Here is a 23,211-nt window from a genome sequence, read left to right as displayed (position 1 = left end):
CTAAAACAGTGACAGAAGGCCAAGCCACAAAAATCACCATTCCTTTGGGGCGATATGAACAGCTGTGATCAGATCGATGTTCGAGATTTGGCCCAGGCCTTGGCAGAGGAACCACCCGGGGTAGTAAATGTAGCTAGAACCTTACAAAGCCTCCAAATGGAGGTTACAAAATTGTGTGGTGAAATCACAGATTTGAGGGAGGAATTGCAGAGATACAAGCCACGACATGCCCCCATGGGGGCATGCTGTGTTCAGAGAGGACCATACTGTACTTCAACTCGCTAAGCTTTGGAATCATACTGGCAAAGCCAGCATGCCCACAGATTCTAGCAGTATGCAATCTCCTCCGTTAAATATTACAGTCACCACATCCATACTTATCCCATTAGCAACACCTGAAGGATTCCATGGGGACAGTGCCAAGTTTGATATCTTCATGGGACAATGTAAATTACGCTTCCTGAGTAAGCCCCATGTATTCCCAAATGATGCTGCTAAGGTGGCTTTTATCATTTCCTATCTGGGTAGCATAGCTCGCCACCTGGTACATTCCACTAGTTAAAAAAATGAACCGGTTTCAAACATGCTATGAAAAAGCTCTTTGCCAAACGTGTATTTATGCAATCTAGTGACCAGTTGAAGACAGGGCTTCAGAGATGTTTTCACGTGCATCACCCAGTTAAATCGCTTAGTGGCAGAAAAGCACTGTCCTGAGGAAAAGAGGACTTCCTTATTCTATCGTGGGTTGCAGGATGTTCTTGAAGACTCCTTAGCCCACTTAGTAGAACTAACAGAAGACTGTGCTGAGTTGATAGACTTAGTGGTGAAACTGAACCACTGCTTAAGAGAGCAGTAGCATGACAGCTCGCAACGATACTAGAGTGGTAGTCGTGAAGCCTAAACATAGGAGTATGAAGGGAGAGCACCAGGAATTAACCCCATGCAGATTGGGGGCAAGGGGGTTGGGCCCCTGAAACAGTAGAAGAGAAAGAACGTAGACGCAAAAAAACATGCCTATACTGTGGGAAGTCAGGGCATTACACGCGTGATTGTCGGGCAAAACCCAAGAAAGGGAAAACCGTTGCAGGTCTTGTAGGATCAGATCAGGAACTGGAAAACGAATGCTCTCGGAGAACGAAGCCACCACCTCCCCGAGAGAGAACCCTGTATAGGTCTCTCAATACTTACCTAATACAACAGCAAGAATAACATGTCACTTAACCATACAAGTCACTGTCGTATTAACCATTCAACAGAGAACAACACTATCTATGTTAGTCGATTCTCGGGCCACTGGTAACTTTTTTACCTTTCCTTAACAAATAGACTTAGACTAGTGAGGGTCCCATAGAAAGAACTCGAACCAGTACGAGTTGTGGATGGCTCCAAATTATCCTCTGGGATAATACGGTTTCAAACTAAGCCATTGACTGTGGTCTGTGTCAATGGTAATACAGATAATCTCTGACCTCATAGTTACCCCAACTTTTGTTTAGAAACTCACAATCCTGAGATTGATTGGCTTCAATGGACAGTTACATTAGACTCACATTTTTGCAGGACGTCCTCTTATCCAGACGCCTTTGACCTACTCGCACCATTACATTATACTAATGCACAGAAGACAGACACACCTTGTATTGCCCATACGCTATGAGAACTTCCAAAATGTGTTCGACCCACAAAAGGACCACCACACCGCACATTTGATTGCAGAATAGACATGATTCCTGGTGCCACCCTTCTCTGCAGCCGGATTTACGCACTTACGGAGCCCAAGACAGAATATCTCCAAAAATGTCTGGAGGAGTTATTGGCCCTGGGGTTATCAGACATTCAACCTCCCCGGTCTCTTTCCCCCCTCTTTCTCGTGCCAAAAAAGAATTGGGAATTATGAGCCTGTATCAAATAAAGTTGCAGGGAACCAGGCCACTATTAAAGATTGATACCCTTTGCCATTAATCCCGGTCATTTTAAACCAGGTCCGTCACTCTACCATTTATACCAAATTAGACTTACGAGGGGTACACCATCTCATTCACATCAAAGCAGGCGACAAATGGAAAACAGTCTTCTGCATGAAATTTGAATAATTTGAATATACAGTTGTTAGAAATTGGGTCTCTAGTTGGCAGTCAAATCAAATCAAAGTAATCTTTATTCGGTTTCAAGTATTAAAACCATAAAAGCAAATGTTCAAATATGATAAAAAACAATCATCCCGGGGCAGTCAATATGCATTATGTCCAAGTATGGACCCTCACTTTAGTCAGGGTAAGGGGCTCATACAGCTAAGATAATCCCTGCTCTCCCCTTTGGTAGCTTGGCTCGAGCAGTCAGGATTATCTCAGAGGCAATGTGTAAAGCATCTGTACATACACACAGTAACACAGTGAAAACGCTACAAAAGGAGTCCATAGCAATTTAGAAAAATAGCCAATATTTTTCTAAATAAAACAAGACCAAAACGATAACAATCCAACATACACATGTAAAAATATCACTTAGAAAATGTTAAATCAGTTCAGTCTATAGGAATCTATGGATGTGTCACTTTTAGCAGAAAGTACCCGGAATGCGTCAAAATTCAAAGACGAAAACAGGTGCAGGGGAGGTGCCAGAAAAGCAAAACAATCCGTCTGTTCCTTACTCCCAGGGGAGGTGCTGCATCGGTTTCTTACTGAAAGGGGAGGTGATGTGTCGATCTCAAGACAATGGGCCTCGGTTCCTTACTATTGGGCAATGTTAGTGAAGAGACAGCACAAAATTACGATGCGTCAAAAATCCAGATGCGATGTGTCGGTTCCGCGGTGACGTAGCAGGCACTATGGTGATTTCACAGCTGCGAAGCAGGCGATGAATTGATTCTTCAGCCACAAAGCAGGGACTGCGTTGGAGTCCGAGTGGGTGTAAATGACGTTGGTGACACAGTGCTTGGGACTCGTGCTGCTGTGATTTTTCTGCCGAACTGCAGGCGCTGCATTGATTCTTCGGCAGTACAGAGGCGATGCAGCGATTTTTCAGCCGCACGGCAGTTCTGCTTGGAGAAAAAGGGCACTGAAAGTTGATGCATGGATTTTCTCTTCAGATCAACAGATTCTACTTCCAAGGGCCCAGGAACTAGATTTGTCACTACGTAGCAAGTCAGGGCTCTCAGCAGAAAAGCTCAGACACTGATAAGTGAAGGCTTTGATAGTCCTGAGACTTCTTAACAGGAGGCAAGCATGCACACGCCCTTGGAGAACCTTGGAAGCAGGATGCAGAAAACAAAGTCCAGTTGTTAGAAATGGGGGTCTCTAGTTGGAAATGGCTGGCCACTGTCCAAGTAGGGACCCTTCTCCCTAAGTCAGAGTAAGCGGGCTACACCCTTTGATAACCCCTGCTCAACCCTGTGGTAACGTAGCACGAGCAGTTAGGCTTATCTCAGAGGCAGTGTGTGAAGCATTTATGACCATACACAGTAACACAGTGAGGAACACTACAAAGGGACACCACACAAGTAGTTATAAAAATAAGTATCTTTATATATAGACTTAACAAAAGACCAATAACAGTAAAAATCCACAATACTAGGAAAATAGGCTTACTCTTAAAATGCTGCAAAAATAGTTCAAAGTGTGCAAAGAGGAGTTCAGTTCAAGGCAGTGGTCTCTGCGACCCTTTAACTCACAAAATACCTGGATTCTGTAGCACAGCAACCAAAATGTCGCTAAGGAGTTGCCGCAAGGGAGGATGATGCGCTGATTTGTGTGCAGGACAAAGCTACAAACTTTTATACGCTAAGCCGGCGAAGCGATGAAATCCTTTCCGCGAAGGGAGGATGATGCGCCAAGCCTGTTGCGTGTGCGATCTTGTTGCGATGAAAAGAAATGGCGCCCCGCGAGGGAGCAACGATCCCGATGCGATGAAAATGGCGAACGCTCGGCGTCCACGCTGCGATGTCATGAAGCGATGAACTCGATGCGGTGATCTTTGGTTAGCGAGCGCTTTGAGGCCCGCAAATATGCAATGCGATAATCTTCGGGTTAGCGAGCATTTGGCAGCCGCACACAGGTGATGCGATAATCTTGAAGTCAGCGAGCCTTTGGCAGCCCGCAGACCGGTGATGCGATGATCTCCGGTAGCGAGCACTCCGCGGCAGCAGCGCAACGATTTTCCTTACGCTCTTCAGCTGTGGCGGCTCGCTAACGGGCGTTAGCGACGATTTTCAGCACTCTCTTCTCCACAGTAGAACTAGAGGTCCTGGAACTCAGAGGAGCCTCACCTGCAGATAGAAATCCTCGCTGGGAGGAAACAGGAGGCTGGTGGTGGAGTCTGATGTGCCTGAGACTCCAGTAGGAGGCTAGCTCTCTTCTAGCCCTTGGGTGATTGCTGTAGCAAAAATAAAAGTTCCTTCAAAGTCCCTTTCCTCTTCTTCCAAGTCCAGTAGTAGCCACTGCAGGCCAGTCCAAGAAACAGCACACAAGCACAAGGACAGTCCTCTCCTGCAGATTCCTTCAGTTACACGGACAGAGGTTCTTCTTGTTGTCCAGGAGCAAAACAAATTGGAGGGGTCTCAGCACAGATATTTATACTCCAAAAGTCTTTGTTCTAAAGAGTCACAAGTCACTGAACCCAGCCAGAACCAGTTCTGCCCAGCCCTGGAGCACTTTGTTTACCAGGCTGCATCCTTCCTTTCAGAAAGAGGGGCTCTGCCATCAGACGCACAGTGGGAGGTGGAGCCAGCATTCACCTTGCCAGGCACAGCCCTATTCAGGTCTAGGAGCTACCCCTCACCATACTCCAATGCAGATCTCTCTATTCAACCCAGGTCTGGCTCAGCTTGCCCTGTCCCTCCAAACCCAGACAGCCAATACACATAACAGCAGAGCACACTGGAAGGCTTAGGCAAGAACATTCCTACACTCTAAAAGTGGTATTTTCAAACACAGAATATAAAAATAAACTTCACTAAAACATGTATTTTAATATTCTGAGCTCAGGCATACTGAATTCGTTTTTCTACCATGTTCTGTGGGTCAGTTAGGACTATAGAATGTAATATCCAAACCTCCCATTCTGGCCTATGGAAAACAGGTAGCCTTACAGTAGTGAAAAACGAAATTGGGTGTAATTCACTGCCAGGACATGCTACATCAGAGCATGTCCTACCTTACACATACAATGCACCCTACCATAGGGGTGGCTTACATGATGCCAGGGGAAGGTTCAGGGGCTGGGAAGTGGGTGCACTTCACAGCCAAGATGTCAGTTCTAGACTGCACACAGACACTGCAGTGGCAGGTCTGAGACACACTTTACAAGCTGCTTTTGTGGGTGGTGCAAACCAGCGCTGCAGGCCCACCAGCAGCATTTGGTTTACCAGCCCTGGGCACACACAGGCCACGCTACTAGGGACTAACAGGTAAACCAAATAAGCCAATCATGGATGTACCAATTCACATGTCATCTTTACACAGGGAGCATTCGCGCTGTGGCACTGAATGGCAGTGGCACGGCGCCCAGAGCATCTATTACCAGCAAACACAGAGGAGACAACAGCGAAAAATGGAAGGGAGACTCACGCCAATGGTGCCAGGTCTAACACCAGTCCTTTCACTCCCAGGGTGGAAGCAGCAAGCAGCAGGCCAGCACAACAAAGAATCAGGCAGAGTGTCAGTCGCTCTTACAGCATCCACCTCTTTGTGGGACTGTCTAACGTGAATACACAAAGCTTCCAACCTCTGAAGATCTAAGAAAGATATTCATACAGCAAATAGTCAGATTACATGGTCTGCCCTCTAAGATCATTTCCGATCATGGCCCGAAATTCATGTCAAAATTTTGAAAGGCCTTATGTGCCTCCCTAGGGATTGAAGTAGCCCTATCCTCTGCCTATCACCCTCAAAGTGACCCTCAAAGTAATGGGCAGACAGAAAGAGTAAATCAGTCCCTGGAGCAAATTCTTCGTTGTTTGCTTGCATCTGTGAATAGTCATTGGGACCACGTTTTACCCCTAGCAGAGTTTGTGTATAATAACAGCAAACACACTGCTACTGATCCCGACAGGACATCATTCATTATTCCTACCCATTACTCACACTGCCCCATCAGTTTTGGTTCCTTCAGTAACAGACCTACGTCAAATACAAGAAACTGCCACAGACTGCGTTGCCAAGGACAAACAAGTAATGTTAACCACTGCAAACAAGAGCCAGACTTCAATCGGGAGACCTTGTTTGGTTATCAACCTACAATCTTAACATGAAAGATACACACAAATTCCAATCATGCTTCATTGGCCCATTCCTGATTGTCACCATGCTCAATTCTGTATCTGCTAAAGTACTCTTACCTGCACAATCTAACATTCATCCTCTGTTTCATGTATCACTGTTAAAACCCTATCACAGTCAAACCAGTTTTGGTGTCCCACCTCCACCAATCCCCATCCAAGGTCATCTAGAATATGAGGTACAACAGATCCTAGATTCTAAACGCATCCGAGGTCGTTTACAATATCTGGTGGACTGGAAAGGGTCTCACCATGAAGACCGGTCTTGGGAACCAACCTCTTTTGTTCATGCCCGCAGGTTGATCTGTCATTTTCATGCCTTGTTCCCCCATAAACCCCACGCTACTGCTTGTCCCTATAATATGCAACTTCTGCGCTAGGAGCATGGACAACTGTGTCCTTATTTCTTTAAAAGAGTGGCTTTTTAAGTGCTTTACTGAAATTTCATGACATGTACATTATTTGGGTCTTGGTGCATAAAGACCCTACTGCCATAACATCCCTCCTGGCTGTGTTATGTTTAAAATGTTTACTGTCCTTGTGATTTACTATTTCTGTTAAATATCCCTGGTGGAAGTGGTAGCACTGAAAACAAAACTCTGCACGATCTAGAAAACACATGGCCAGTTTACACGTGGCTTGCACGAGATCTCACCAACGAGTTCTAATGGCCGCACCTGCTCCAAAGGCCACATATACTTCTGGCTGCCATGTGCAGTAGCGGCTATAAAAACTGTTTCCAAGCACACTGCGATGCTTGGCCTCATCGCATCTGTTTCACTTCCCTGCTCTTGATTCCAGTTCCCGCTGCGACTTCCGCTACGACTTCCTGACAACGGCTCCTCCTCCCGATGACTAACAGCAGCTTTTTACTCCAGTCTTCGTGGTCTTCCGCTTTCTGCAAGACAAAAGACAAGAAGAAACAAAGATATGAACAAGGTTTGATGCACACACATAGCGTGGTGTACCGCCTGCATAATTACTATTTTTAGACTCACATTTACAAAAATGACAAAGGCCTAGATTGTTGGCATTATAACACTATCGCTAGCGCTACAGAGATTCACAATTTACGAATCCTGAACTTTTGAGACATTATCAAAGGACTTATAAGATCATTGTACAACGTGGGATGATGTAATGATGTAACCCTTGCTTCCTTGTTCCATGACCATAACCAAAGAGACTCCTTGCCTGCCACTGTAGCAGAAGCATTTCAGCAGTAGGAATTAACTCCGTCCTGGGACGGTTAGCTCATTAGCTCTTGAAATTACAAAAGCATGGGCACGTCGTGTCCCATCGATTTCCCTTCCCTCCCCCCTCCAACCCTCCCTTACCGCCTACGTTTTGATTGGCTGCTGCTCCTGAGTTCTCTAATCAAAACTCCTCATTTGAAATGGATGAAGACTTGTGACGTGGGACAGTGGAAGACAAACAAAGGTACGATTTTAGGGTGGAGTACGTGCCCCCTCCTGAGATGGCGTCGCGCCACCCCGGGGGGCGCGCCCCACAGTTTGGAGAACTCTGGTATAGACAGAGAGGTCAAACTGGATTCAGAAATGCACAGAACTGACAAGTGCCTCTGCAATAGAAGAACACTGTCCACGTACTATAGACTAAACAGGGAAGTCCATCAAGGGACTTAAGGCTGGAGGGGAGTTGCTTTGGAAAATGACCCTGTCAGCAAGGTCAACCCCAACCTTTTTGCCTTCCTCCTCCCCTTTTTTCTGACTTCAGTTTTTGCTGGCCTTCCAACTCTGAGCACTTTATCACTGCTAACCAGCACTAAAGTGCATGTGTTCTCTCCTCTAAGCACCATAACATTGGCTCATTTACTTATAATTCCCTAGTAAAGTGCACTACATGTGCCCAGGGCCCGTAAATTAAATGTTACCAGTGGGCCTGCAGTCCTGCTTGCGCCACCCACTGAAGTAGCCCTCTAACCATGTCTCAGGCCTGGCACTGCAGAGCCTGTATGTATAGTTTACACTGCCATTTCAACCTGGCAAGATAAACCTCTTTGCCAGGCCTAAACGTTCTCTTTATATACATATAAGAAACTCCTAAGGTAGGCCCTGGAAAACTCAGTGGGCAGAGTGCAATGCATTTAAAGGGTAGGGCATGTACTTTTAAGTTTTCCATGCCCTGGTAGTGAAAAACTCCCAAATTTGTTTTTCATACCTGCAAAGCCTATCGCTCCCATGGGATAACATTGGGATTACCTTATTACATCTTTTAAGTGTAATTCCCAGTTGTGGGGAGATAGGCTTTTCAAGTTTAGTGTCTCTGGACGCATAATTTTAAATCACAACTTATGGTGAATTTGGATTTTACTTTGTAATTCTGAAAATGTCACTTTTAGAAAGTTGACATTTTCTTACTTTAGCCATTTTATGCCTGCAGCCTGTCTCTGAATACATGTCTGGGGTTGTTGACAGTGGGGCTTTGTGCATTCCTCTAAAAAAGCCACACAGATTGGGAGCTCAGGTATGACTTGATGTGCCTTAAGGGGCCATTAATTGGCTTAATGGAGGGGCGGAGCTGAGCACTGCCTCACTTACACCTGAATAGGCTGTATCCTGCCCCCACATAAAGACTGATTAACCCCCTGCAGTAAATCTGGAGCCAGGGCAGAAAGGGAGGACCTCTGTGCAGTTTCTCCCACTTTAAAAGCACAACTGGGAATAAGTACTGAACCTCTGACACCATAGCTTCAGTACACTTCTGGACCTGTTACCACTCTGCCAGGAAGAACTGCAGCGCTGATGGAAGGACTGCCACTCTGCTGGACTGCTGCTTTGTTGGACTCTTGCCTTGCAGTGCTCTTGCCTTGCTGAGCTGCCCTGCTGTCTGCTGTTCTCCTGCTTAGGTGAGAAGGACTGGACCTGCATCACTTGAACCCAGAGTGATTCCAATGGCTTGCTACCTTGCCTTCTTTTCTAAGTCTAAGGGACATCAAAGACTTCAACTCATCCTGCTACAGCACCTGGACTTTGCTTTCTGCAAGTCTTGCCCTGCCAAGTGGTGCCAACCCAGTCCTGGGCCCTTGGAAGTGGGTACAAAGTGCTGCTTCAACCAGAACCCACGTATCCTCATCAGAACTGCCGCATCTTCGCCTTTGCATGAGTCGGGAACTAGCGCATCTTTGTCATTCCATGAAGTGGACTCCGTGCATCAGCCTTGGAACTAGCGCATCACCCTCCGAATCGACACATTGCTAATAGCGAGAGTTGTAGTCGAACATCGGAATCATAACCAGCACTTTGTACATGGAACAGGCGCATCCCCATAGTCGTGTGTAGAAAATCAACGCATCTCATCCATTGCTTGGCTCGACACTGACCCATCACTTCGGCTACACCTCACATCTTTATTGACAACGACGCATCCGCGATCAAGATACTTTAGTTCACCGGGCCCCTGTATCCGGCCCGCGCTCCATCGCGGTCGACCTGAACTTTTGACAAGCACGAACAGATAACCCATTTAAGCACTTATTACTTCAAAGCGCTATTTTGCATTTATTCTTTATAAAATCATATCTCGACTTCTACTTATTGGAATTTCGTTGTTTTGGTATTGTTTATTTATAATATTATTTTCTATTTTTCTAACCTGGTGTGGAGTCTTTTTGTGGTGTTTTCACTCTGTTACTGTTTGAAGGGTTGCACATATACTTTATGTATGCATGATGTATGTATGTATGATGTATTTATAGAGCGCACCATGACCAAACTGGTATCCTGGCGCTAAGTTTGCTAAAGTCATGGTAATAGACAGAATAGGGGAAACAACAAGGAAGAGGAGGCAGCTGTCCTCCTGACCAATGTTACTTTGGGAAAAGCCAGGTCTTAAGGGCTTTCCTGAACTTGAACAAATCGGTCTGAGATCTTAGTTGAGGTAGTAACTTATTCCATTTCTGCACAGCTTTGGTTTTAAAAGCAGACCCTCCTTGATGCACCCTACTGAATCTGTGTTCTTGAATAAAATTAGCTGTAGCTGAATTTACCAACCTTCCTGGAGCGTATTTTCTCAGGCTTTGGGCCCTTATTCTGGAGGGCTTTGAATACAATACAAAGGGCCATATGTAGGTAGCCTAATACTGGTCGGTAACGGCCGATTTTTGGTAAATATACCGTTACCGACCGGTATTTAGGCTTTTGCTATGTAGGGGGAACATTTCAGGATTCGGTAATTTACCGAATCGGTAAAATTACCGAATCGGTAATTTTACCGATTCGGTAAATACCGAATCCTGAAATGAGATGTAGGTGACACTCAAATGAGTGATGTGTAGGGAAAACAGTTCGGTATTTAGCACAAAATACATGTTGGTGCTAAATACCGAATTCATTGCAAAAAGCAATATTTTGCTGGACTAACAGTGCCATGTGGCAGACATACATGCCCTTAGGGCATGTATGTGCGCCACATGTGCACACATGCAGGAATCAGGGGTGCAACAGGGTGTCAATGTGACACCCTGCCACCCTTGAATGTGCTCCCCCCATTACCGAATCGGTATTTACCGATTCGGTAATGAGGCATACCTTCCCATTGATTCAATCAATGGAAAGGTATGCCTCATTACCGAATCGGTAAATACCGATTCGGTAATTACCGAATTTCTCCGATTCGGTAATATTTACCGAATGATTACCTACATACGAGTTACCACTTCTTAAATACCGAATCGGTAAAGTTCGGTATTTAAGAAGTGGTAACTTGTATGCTACCTACATATGGCCCCTAGTGATTTAAAGAGGATCCTTTATTTAATGGACAACCAGTGAAGATCCCTAAGAGCACTAGAGGTGGAGGAATTCCGTAGTCTATTTAACGTCAGTTTGGCTATAGCAACCTGAACTCAATCCAAATTTTTAATCAGATAATTAGGAGCTCCCAAAAGAAGGGCATTACAATAGTCCAGCCTACTAAGCACTACACACCTCGCAATTACAGATTTGGCTTGAGCAGGTAACATTGGAAAAAGCTTTCTAAGGCTCAGAAGAAGAGCAAAGCAGACACCTACTACTTCATTAACGTGCTTTTCGAGTAAAAGATGTTCATCTAACGTTACTCCAAGGTGCCGGACTTTCTCAGAGGCGCCAAGAGGAGTCTCTTTAGACTGAGGCTGAAAGTTGGAGGACAAAGGTACCGGAACTTTACCGGAGGCACAGCAAAGGAGCTCTGTTTTACCTCAGTTTAGTGTCAGTGAATTAACACTCATCCAATATGAGATGTCCTTTGTGCAGGCCTGAAAATTGTTGATCGATTAAAGCTGATTTTTGTTAAGTGATAAAATCAGTGATTGTCTGCATAATTAATAAGCATGAGCTTATAGGTTTTAATAAGCAAGATCAATGGCTTAATGTAGACAAACAAAATTGGACTGAGTGAAAAGTCCTGTTGGATGACACTGTAACAGAAGGGGGACAGAGCCACAGCCTGGCTGGGATCTTGTAAATATGATTTTAGCCATTTTGACAAAAGGCCACCAACACCTAAAAGCTAATCTAGAGAGTAAGGTGTGGTGGTTCACTATGTCAAAGGCTGCTGACAGGTCGAGGAGGACAAGCACCACTGACTGACTGCTGTCAACCATCCTGTGCATTTCGTCACTGGCCAAAAGTAAGGCGTCTGAGTGCTGTGGCCATGTCTAAAGCCAAATTACTCATCCTCTAAAAGTGAATGGTCCTCCAGATGGTAGGACAGGATTTTGCTAACATGTTGTTCCAAAATCTTTATTGGAAATGGGAGGAGAGAGTTTGATCTGTAGTTGGTCAAAATTGTAGGGTCTGCTGCAGCCTTTTTTAACAATGGATTCGCTAAGCCTTTTTCCAGCAAACAGGCACTACACCAGATTCCAGAGACTGGTTACAGAGTTTCAACAGTGGGAGCGATAATTCATCCTCCCATTTTTTCCATTGTTTAGAAGGGAGAGGGTCTAAAGGGAATACAGACCTAATAAATTTAAACAACATATTGAAGGCTTCTATATACATTGGGTCAAAACTATCCATCCTCGCTTTTGCAGAGTTAAGAGACTGTGACGAGTCATGCTGAAGATTGAGAAGCTCAGAAGTGACACTGTTAAAGGGGATAGTGCACAAGGTGGAGATGTTTTACTAGAAGAGGAAATATCCAATTTGTGAGAGCTCTCAACATCTTTTAAAATCATCCCGATTTTTTTTTGTTTTTCAAACTGTAAATCATCACATTGCTTCTGTGACGATGTTATATCTTGCTTAAGACAGGACGGATTTGTGAGGTTACAAAGTATGTCAAAAATCTTTTTAGCTTTATTAGAGGCGGCAGAAACTAGACTGCAATAGAGGTCGGCTTTTGCTTTCCTGACTTTATTTTCATAATCATTTAACATTTTACACATTGCCTCTTAAGTTAAGCCTGACTGCTCTGTGTCAAGCTACCAGAGGGTACACACAAGATAATTTAGAGTGTGTAGTGACTTACCCTGACTAGGATTGTGGTTCCTGCTTGAACAGGGTGTATACCTCTGGCAACCAGAAACCCAATATCCAACAGATCAGAGAGACACCAAAGAGGAAAACAACAATTATGCCCATGATCTGAATCAGAATGATGTCCGCACCTCCACCACAGTGTTAGTGACAGTGCCCCCGGTTCATGTGAGGGCCAGGGGAACCTCACCCCAGTGAGGTTCCCCTGGCGATCCTAACCTGTGTTCCAGTGTTGGACGACCTCCACTGACCTTCTCCTTGATGCCTGCAGCCTCATCCTGAAGGGTACCTCCAACTGCGACTTGAACTGGTGAGAAGAACCCGACACGAAAGGACACTACTGAGTCCTGAGGTGACCGACTGACGTTGTCCTGGTGTCCAGGAACTCTCCATCTTCACCCTCCAGTTTTTGGTTCCCTTTGTCGAGACTTCTGGCTCCAGTCTGCAGCCCTCTTTCATGACCAAAATCCTCCATAAAAAACATTAGGCTCCCGAAACCTCCTGAGTACCCTGCACCCGGCCGCCCCTCCAACAAATCCACGGAAGGCTTTTATTCTAAATAATTATATTTATCAAGACGTGAGGAAAATCTACAGATTATAGGTAATACGTGCTTCAGCAGTAATAGGAATTTTGATGTATAATTATGAGCGATAATAGAAGGGGTATACTAACTAAATACTTTGTGTATAAAATGCAACCCCTCCCTCTATGAAGGTTGAGATATAATAAAAACGAGTAAGGAAAACTTTGCCAATGAAATATAGTCAAGAATGTTGTTTTTCTTGTTGAATATGTTGATTTAAGGAACTTTTATTAATTGGCTATTAGGAGATCAAAATCTGGCCAATATTATAGTAGTAGAATGTTTATGTATAGTTATAGGAAGTTATACTATTGTGTTCGTAATTCTAAAGCTTATTAATTTTGTTTGTATGACAGCCCTGAAGAAGCGCAGTGAGCGCGAAACACGTGATGGCATTGGCATTTCTGGGCATTGGCTTTTCTGTGACACTCCAATGTAATTTTGACTACAAAAGAAAATGAGAATAAACGTCTAAAAAGGAATGCAAAAAGAAGACTCATTTTATTATTATTAATGCTTAAGAATTGGATAATGTAGATATCTCAGAATTGTTTGTGCTTATCTACTATAGCCTCTGCTATACCTTTGTGGATCCACTGGACTATGTGCACACTATACCTTGCTTTGGTTTTCAATATACAGTGCCAGGTTCCTACAATGAGTCTAGTGAGAACAACTTGCACAATGACCTTGACTGTAGAATCGATGAGCAAGATCATCAGTTAGCAGCAGGAATCATCCTTTCTACCTTTTTTGAAAACTGGAATTTTTATTGAATATGACTAGGACAAAGGAATACCTTCAATGACGGATGCATATATTGTCTGGGCAAGTAAAGGGACCCAAAGGCTTACTTTTGCTTTAAATAAATCCAAAAGAACCCCATCAGGGCATGGAGCTTTGTTATAAGTGAGCCAGGCAATAGCTTCGGATACCTCCTCTAGCTGAAAAAATACTCAAGGTCCTCTGAGTGACAGCCACCTCTGAGCCTGGGCTCACTGGATCTGTTGAATCATAGATCCCTTTAAAGCGTTTAACCTAATTAGCCGAGACCATGTAGTGTTTGCATTGTCTTTAACAAATGTTTTGCAGCTCACTATCTCCCAAAATAGGGAACTTTTTAGAGTACTAGCTTGCAGCACCTGTTCTCAAGCTTCCTCTCTTAAGAACTTCTCCTGGTCTTTTAGAACTTGTCTGTAGGTCTGTTGATTAATTGCTACTTCAATTCTATTTTTTATTCAGGGCCTTCATTAAAATATGGTGCACCCATACAATAAATTTTGTCGAACCACCTAAACTGTGGAGCAGAGTTGTGATCTTACTTTTGTGATACTGTCTTCACATATATTGGCAAAAGGTTAGAATTGCTGCACTTCTCAAATCCTTTGGGAGACATACCCTGAAATCAACCCTGTTAAAAGTCCATATGCCACCCTGTGCACAGAGCTGATCCTTGGTCAGGTTGCGCCCTGGAAAAAAACAAACTTGGTGCTCTCTCCCACTTGTCCTCTTTAATTATATATGCATCCGAAGCTGGAGCATGACTTCTTCCGGCAGCTCCTGCGCACCTCTAGAGGTCGGCGCCCAGGGTGTTGGCCCAGCTCGCACCTGCTAAGGCCAGCCTCTCTGCCTGTGCACAAGATCCACTCCCATTATTGGACTTAACAACCCAAAACTACCTATTAGGAATATGCTGTGTCCCAATGGCCAGAGCTGCCACCTTTGGAACTGGGGAGCCAGATTTGAGTCCAGGCCCAGGCTCAAAATACTGTGATTCTTGGCAAATCACCTAATATCCCGTGCCTAAAAATAATGTGTCTTATAATCTGGTGCTCATATAAAGCACTCTTATGCCTATCGGCCACGTTCGGGCAATATAAAACTGCAAAGAAAAACAAGCATTTTCAATGCAAGAGGTCTCGCATTTACAAGAGTTTAAGCTATTAGCATTGTAAAGGACAATGCATTTTATTTATCGGTTTTGAAAATGAACACATAAATAAAAAGGCATTGTCATTTTAAATGCCAATAGCTCAAAGTCTCGTTAAGGCAAAACCAATTGCATTGGACAGAAGCGGACGCCATTGTCCTGGGCTGCTTGGAAAGTGAAAGCCTGCATGGCGCAATGAATGTTGCAGGAAAGCACATCATGCCTGCAGTAGGACAAAACTCATTAAAGAAAATACTGCTTACAGACTAAATAAAGCATCCTTCGTAACAACAGAAGTAAAAGGGACAGTCCTCATGGGAGGTTACAAATGAAGACAAGGCGGTACTGTGGGGGGACAAACAAGCCTATTAACGAATCAGAAGCCAGCATTTACAAAGGGCAATGACAGAAGTCAACGAAAAATATGAGAGGAGCTTCAAGTCCATACTCGAATACAGCATGCCTCGCAGTGCAGCGCATGCGCTACCCAGGCTCGACCTAAAAAAAGTATCTTGTCTACACTCTACAGCCCACATCATTCATTCTTCTGGAACGCCTACATGCCCCTCTAACTCCTGCAGACCTGCTCCCATTCTTTTTCAGACCCACTTTTAGCATACATGCCAACATTTTAGACCGGGAAAGTGGGACATTTTGAAAATCAATATGTGGAATGTATTTTCCCTATTGACGTCGATTGTAGGGGTGGGCGGAATTTGTGTAGTCGCGCTACGCAAGGCTCCGTGAAACGGTAAAAAATCTCTGCGAGCACGTAGAGTTCTGTAAACATGCAGAATTGCTGTTCCGCCCGTTCGTGATGCTTTTTTCCTGTTCGCGAACGCTGTTTGTGTGCTTGGGGGGAAATATCTCGCGAACACGCATTTTGAAAGCGCGAACAAGCAAAAAATTCCACAAAGTGTTGTGCCAGGAAAGACAGGAAGGACACTGGCATCAGATTGGTAACAGCGCGTAGATTTATTATTAACAACCTCCACAAACACGTAATATACTGGGCCCACGAGGAGCGGCGATCTGCACTCGCCGGCCGCGCTCTCCTTGAATGTCCCGTCCCCCTCCGCGTCACGGAGCCGCCAGTCCTGATAGGACGGGGCGTCACGTGACACAGATGGCAACGAGACATTCGTCTCTATGGTGCAGCAACACTAGAACGTACAACATCTCCCCCCTCAACAATATAAACAGCAAAACATTATTCATGTCATGACAAAACCTTCAAAACGCTTGGGCGCCCTAACAAGCCTGGTAGGCCTCCTCGGAGTCACAAACCAAGGTTGCCCCTCGGCGCATGGAGTGCTACTACATCTAGTATAGTCCTGGGCACCCTGGATGTCTTCACACTCTTGCACAGACTTCGTTCCACCCCGCCCCCCCGGCGCCACATGCCTCAAGTCGCATCTCTTCACGACATGCAGATTCGCCTTTGCTAGCTCTATCAATAGGCGAGGTGTGCAAACATCCATTATCCTCCCTCTCACTCCTGTCCGCAACCTCATTCCCTTGCCACTCTGGTACATTATCGTCATTCCTAGACCCACTCGCACGGCCTCTATTCATGATGATGTTTTCCTGGCCTGCTTTGAGCTTGACGATGTCATCTTTGCTTCTCCATCCTCCACCTTCCAAGCACACTGCCCCTTTCCTAACCTCCTGCACACGTACAGGAGTTTGAAAGGCTGACTCCCCCTTCATCACCTTATGCGGCTTCTTTACTAGCACCCAATCTCCCTGTTCCACGTCCTTTGCTTTGGCTCTATTCACAGTATCAGCGTATCGCTTGGCACACTCCTGTTTGGCCATGATACGCTCCCTGACTCTTAGCGTCTCCTCTTGCACATCCTCCGTGTCTTCTCTTACATCATACCACTTGTTGTATTTGGGAGTAAGCTCGCTGGTGCACCTTCTCCCCCTCATCAGATAGAAAGGTGTGTGGCCTGTAACAGCATTCGGGGTGTTATGGTAAGTGTGCACCTTGTCCGCAAGAAACTTCTTGACGTCCAAATTGGACGCAATGGCTAGCTGAATGCCCTCTTTAAGGAACCTGTTCATTCTCTCCACCTGCCCATTGCTCTTCGGGCTGTACAATGGGGTCTTCTCCTGCTTGATCCCTGAGTGGGCGAGAAAATCCATAATCTTCCTGGATACGAGCTGTGTGCCATTTTCAGAAACCATGACCTTCGGTTGCCCTTCTTGAGCGAAATTTTTTTGTAGCACTTGAATCACCCGGTCCGTGGTAACTTCTCGGACAAACTTGTACTGTATCCACTTGGAGTAGTAGGTGGTGATCACGATGAGAAATCTGCAATCCTCCGGCAGCAACGAGAACGGACCCGCGAAGTCGATGGCAACCTTGCTCCATGGGCCAACCGGAATGTCAACCCTCTGCAGTTCCCCTCTGCTGGTCTTCCAATGCTTGTCCGCCTTCAGACACTGCTCGCATCGGTCTATGAAGTCGCAGACATCGCTGGTCATCCCCGGCCACCAGTAGTACATTTTCAGCAGATTCTTGGTCGCGGTGCCGCCAGGGTGACCCTTGTGGGCAATTCTTATCAGTTTGCTTCTGAGGCCTTCCGGGGGAACGAACAGCTCGAGCCGTTTCAAGAAACCATTCTCGAGAGTGAGCTCCGCACTCACCTGCTGGAAGCTTCGGAGCGAACCGTGTAAGTTCCGAACAGGAGGCCAATGGGATGTCATGTGACCCATCACGGTGCGGAGAACCACGTCCTTCTCCTGAGAAGCAAGCCACTCCTCCTCTGAGATGGAACCTTCGCACATCGTCGTGGCATCCACCAGAGCCACCACACACTCCGCATCATCGAGGGACACGCCATCGTCCCCTGCCACCAGCAAGCGGGACAAGCAATCCGCTCTGCAGTTGAGGCCACCCTTGATGTGCCGGATCGTGAAGTGGTATTCCTGCAGCTTGGACAGTAGGCGCAGCAGCCGCGAACTAGCCTTCCCATTACCACGGCCCTCGCCGGCCATCATGTAGATCAGGGGTTTGTGATCCGTGACGATTTCGAACACCTTGCCCCACAAGTAGTTCTTCAGTTTCTCCACCGCCCAGACACAGGCGAGCGTCTCGCGCTCGATGGTGCTGTAGTGCTTCTCGGCGTCGCTCAAAGAGCGGGATATGAAGGAGATGGTGTTTTCTTTCTGCCCGTGGAACTGGCAGAATACCGCCCCAATGCCCTTTGCACTGGCATCGACAGTGACCAAATTCCGCAAGTCCTTGTTGTAAGGTTGCAGCACCGGAGCCAATGCGATACCCCTCTTGACGGCCTCGAACGCCGCGTCCTGCTCCGCTGCCCAGACGTACTTGACATTCTTCCTCAGCAAGGCCCTCAGTGGCTCCACCGTGGTCGCGTACCCCTGCAGGAACTTCGAATAGTACTCGCTGAGCCCCAGGAAGGACCGCAGGGCGTCCTTGTCGCCAGGGCACGGAGCTTCTCTGATCGCTTTCACCAGGTCATCCTTGGGAGCAATACCATCCGGGGTCAGGACATGCCCCAAGTATTCGATCTTGGTCTCCATAAATTTACATTTGTCTTTGGAGACTGTCATCCCTTTCTCACGCAAGACCTCCAACACCTTGCCCAACACCACCAGGTGCTCCGCTTCGTCCTTGGTGTGAATCAAGATATCGTCCTGGAACGCTTCGACCCCCTCCATGTCACAGAACAACAGATCCATCAACTTTTGGAACACCCCCGAAGCAGAGGCGAGTCCGAAAGGCAGCCGGACATACCTGTACGCTCCGAACGGAGTGACAAACGTGGTCAGCTTCTTGGAGCCGTCGGTGAGGCAGACCTGGTGGTACGCAGACTTCAGATCAATCAGGGTAAAGAACCGGGACCCTGACGTTGACGCCAAAATGTCCTGAATGTTGGGCAGAGGGTGACAATTGACCAGGATATTGTTATTGAGGGAAAGCAGATCCACGCATAGACGGATGTCTCCAGACCTTTTCTTCTTCGACACGACAATTGCGGACACCCATTCCGAAGCACCGGCACCTTCTATCACACCTTCATTTTCCAACTTGTCCAGCACAGCCTTGAGTTCCGCCCTGACCGAGAGAGGCACGGTCCTGACCTTGTGTTTGATCGGCACAGCCCCCTCCTTCAGCTGTATGTCGTGCACAAAGCCTCTCACACATCCTACTTCATTGGCGAAGACTGAACTAAATTTTGCAAGGACTCCGGACAACCCACCCGGCTCAACGTCTGCCTGAATAGAGTTGACCCAGTCTGCCCTGAGGACTATGGGATCTGCTGCCCCTGGGATTAGCATCACTACCAACTTCGCCAGATCCTTCCATCCCACAAGGCTCCTCCCTTTCTCGGCCACGTAAATCTTGGTAGTGATGGCCCTCCCTTTGAAAGTGAGTGTATCAGAAAAATACCCTTTCATCACTATGTCCTGCTCCCCAAACGCTTTCGGATTCACATCCGTCACACGCAACTGCACATCATGCCACTTCGCATCAAACGTTGTGTCGGAAATCAGGGTAATAGGGGAACCTGAATCAGCTGTAAACGGAAGCTCAACAGAGCCGATCATAACGGAGCCTATGGGCCCCTTCACTCGCCCATCCTCCGCATCAATAGAGAGTACTATATCCCCAAGCGCCTCGAGATCACCTTCGCTCACAGAACTCACTTTCACACTGCTAGCTGACTTCCTGGTCTTGCACACGGCAGCAAAGTGACCCACCCTTTTGCACTTAGTACACTTCCTACCAAGCGCAGGCCAAGCCTTACTGTCCGCCAAGTGATCCAGCGCTCCGCACCTGAAGCAAGCGAGCGGCTTCCTACCCGCCCCCTTATCACTCGCCCCTCTTTCAGGAGGCCTCTGGGCGGACCCGCTTCTGTCCTGCACATAAAACACATTGGCAGCGTGGCTAGTATTAGCAAGTTCCTTCGCGGACACAAGTGATCTCTCGATGGCCTTCGCAATCGCCACCACCTCCTGCAGCGTAGGATCACGGCATGTCAGTAATCGTTCCTGCACTTTCTTGGAATGGCAGTAGAACACCACCTGGTCCCTGATGTAAGTGTCCGTCGTGCCCGCAAATTCACAGTCTTGGGCCAGAACGCGCAAGCAGGCAATATATTCCTCTATAGTCTCCCCTTCATCCTGCTTCCGAAGAGCAAATTTGTGGCGCCCCACCATGATGTTAGTCTCTTCAGCATATTGCAGCTCTAACCTCTTCACCGCCTCCTGGAACACATTGAGCTGAGTGGTAACACCAGGCGGATTCACGTACACGGGCAAACTGTCAAAGACCTCTTGCCCAGCCTTCCCCAGCAGTCCGAACAAAAGCGCCTTCTTCCGCTCCGCCGCGTACCCTGCGCCATCAATGGAGACAATATAGTTCTCGAAGGCCCTCAACCAGCTCTTCCACTTCATGCACGGCTTGCAGGGAACCTCCAGGAAGAGAGGCGGGACACAGATGTTGCCACCGTGCGCCATCGTGAACGACGCACACTCCCCACAGACGTGGCACGGAAGGCAGGCACCCCCACGCAGCGGCAGCACCCCAGGCCTGGCAGAACGTGAGCACAATGGAGAAGCACCAAGCAGGGCGCAAGCACCGCTAGGCGAGACCCCGCAGCAACAGAAAGTACCTGGCACTCAGGGCTGGAGACAGCAGCTTGCAGGCCAATCGAGGCCAGAGGGGGAGGGGCGCCAGCACAGAAAGGCCCCGGGAACAGCACCAGCAGGCAGGAGCACGTGGCCAGAAGACGGCCGAGGCAGGCAGCAAAACGGGAACCAGAGGATGCAGGGAGGGGCTTCAGCAGCAGACACCCACGTGGGAGGGCTCCGCTTCAACCGGCGAAGGCAGCAGGTCATGGAGAGACACTTGTGGGCCCAGATCTCAGAACCCTCGTCGCCATTTGTTGTGCCAGGAAAGACAGGAAGGACACTGGCATCAGATTGGTAACAGCGTGTAGATTTATTATTAACAACCTCCACAAACACGTAATATACTGGGCCCACGAGGAGCAGCGATCTGCACTCGCCGGCCGCGCTCTCCTTGAATGTCCCGTCCCCCTCCGCGTCACGGAGCCGCCAGTCCTGATAGGACGGGGCGTCACGTGACACAGATGGCAACGAGACATTCGTCTCTATGGTGCAGCAACACTAGAACGTACAACACAAAGCCGCGGAATTTTTGGCAACGAAATTACCCAAATTTTGCAAATTCCACAAGCGGAATGGAATTACCGCCCAGGCCTAGTCTATTGAAAAAGAAGTAATTTCAGGACTTTCAGCTTCACATACCGGGAGTCTCCTGTCTGAATCAGTGCTGTAGGCAGTTATGCTTTTGCCAACCCACAGGATTCTCACACAAACAGAAAGGCTAGAATGCCAATAGAGCCTCCCCAAAGAACATCAGCCCTCTCCCATATGCCTCCGCCTCCATTATCTGACCGCCGACTCAAAACAGCAGAGAAAAGATAATTATGTGGTTGGCCAGAAAGAAGCGAAAACAGAGGTCTGTGCATATCCGGGGCCACTGGAATTATGCGATTCTATGACTGCAGCTTTTTTTTTGCATAATTAACGATTTGCCGCATTTACCACATGTTCCATCATATGGTGCATATTCTGAACAAAAAAATTGTTTCTAGCTCACACGCATCAAAAGATACTAAAAATGTGGAGAAATGTGTTTCTGCGTGTTGGTAGACCCTTCACACAGGTTAACTGGTTATCGTTCAGTCGGTTATATGCGTATTTGCTCGTTACATCGATACTAATGAGGTAAATCCTCTGTTAATGCTGTATCCGAGCTGCAGGCGCACGTTCGTAAGACCCCTGTCTCCGCTTTGAGTCGCCTCTCTGTTCACGCTCTCTCTGCGCATGTCGAGGTGAGTAGGATCTCGAATTCTGAGCATGCGAATGAGAGGTACACAACAGAACCCGGTCCGCGGATGAACGATACGAAAAATCAGATTGTGTGTTTTGGGGAAACCACTCTTTCTTTTTCATTACTCCACAGAACACGATTTTTAAACTGGATCGTTTCAAGATTCGAGAGAAAAGAAGGCCATTTAAGGATTTTAGAGAAAAATCGATTTGAAAACTTTTTAGAGAAATGCCCCGGTCGGGGTCAGAGGAGGTGAGTAGTGTTCTTTATATTTGGGTCTTTGTTTCTATACAGCTCCCATGGCCGCAGTTCACTTTGGTAGCGAGTGACCAGCAGTTTGCAGACCGTGATGTTTATAGATTTAATACACCACCCATTCGTGCCCCTCTTAGCGACCCCGTAAGCATCAGATGACGTCAGTTGGCTTCAGGGTTTATAGATCACCGGGAACAGACGCGCGATCTTCTCATACTGCCAAAGCTAATCTAAGATTAATTTTATTATGAATTGAATTCTGGAACCTTAACTCAACCTTGAAAATAATTTGCACATTTTCAAATTAATTTAGCCCGTTTAGGCCCAGAGCTAGGAGGTTACAAACCACTTTGCCTAAAACAAAAACAACCCACAGTAACTGAACAACGAAAGGGATAAACTCAATTAGATTGGGTCATGTCTGAGCCACTCGTCGATTCTCGGATGTGTTTCTCACTCACAAGTTAAAATGTAAAGGGTTATTATTCACTTCACGTCCATTTGAAGGGTGCTTATGGCAATTTCTTTAACATTCCCAATGACCTAAATGCTGCCTTTGGATTTCACTGGGGACACCTACCTTGCATACGCATTTGGGGATCAAAAGATTGTTCACTTCCGTTGAATTCATTGAGCTCACATTCCCCATACAAAGACTCAATAAAATGAGAGGTATGCCCAGGATGTGGTACAGACGCCTGCTTGGACACACCGACACGTCCGTGTGTAGGGAATTGTTTAGGTTGGTAACGACACACAAATATGCACACACATATTGTTGGAATCTAG

General features: G+C 46.7%; 1 protein-coding gene across 8 annotated transcripts in view; it reads left to right on the top strand.

Annotated features, from left to right (window-relative positions):
- Positions 1-23,211, top strand: part of LOC146811426 (uncharacterized) — a 277,144-nt gene that overhangs the window by 44,038 nt on the left and 209,895 nt on the right. For 3 of the 8 annotated variants that reach the window (XR_014966739.1, XM_085618529.1, XM_085618530.1), the window contains exon 1: positions 22,183-22,419. The exons of 3 other annotated variants lie outside the window; for them this stretch is intronic. Coding sequence is in view for 4 of the 5 variants with exons in the window: in XM_085618529.1 (XP_085474655.1) it covers positions 22,396-22,419 (24 nt within the window). In the remaining variant the exon portion in view is untranslated. Of the gene's footprint in view, positions 1-22,170; positions 22,420-23,211 lie in introns of those variants that run through there. 2 more of the 8 variants (XM_085618525.1, XM_085618526.1) reach the window with 2 other exon arrangements.

Source organism: Triturus cristatus, chromosome 7 (genome assembly GCF_964204655.1).
Source record: "Triturus cristatus chromosome 7, aTriCri1.1, whole genome shotgun sequence".
NCBI classification, from domain to species: Eukaryota; Metazoa; Chordata; class Amphibia; order Caudata; family Salamandridae; genus Triturus; species Triturus cristatus.
This window is presented reverse-complemented; position numbering and strand designations above follow the sequence as displayed.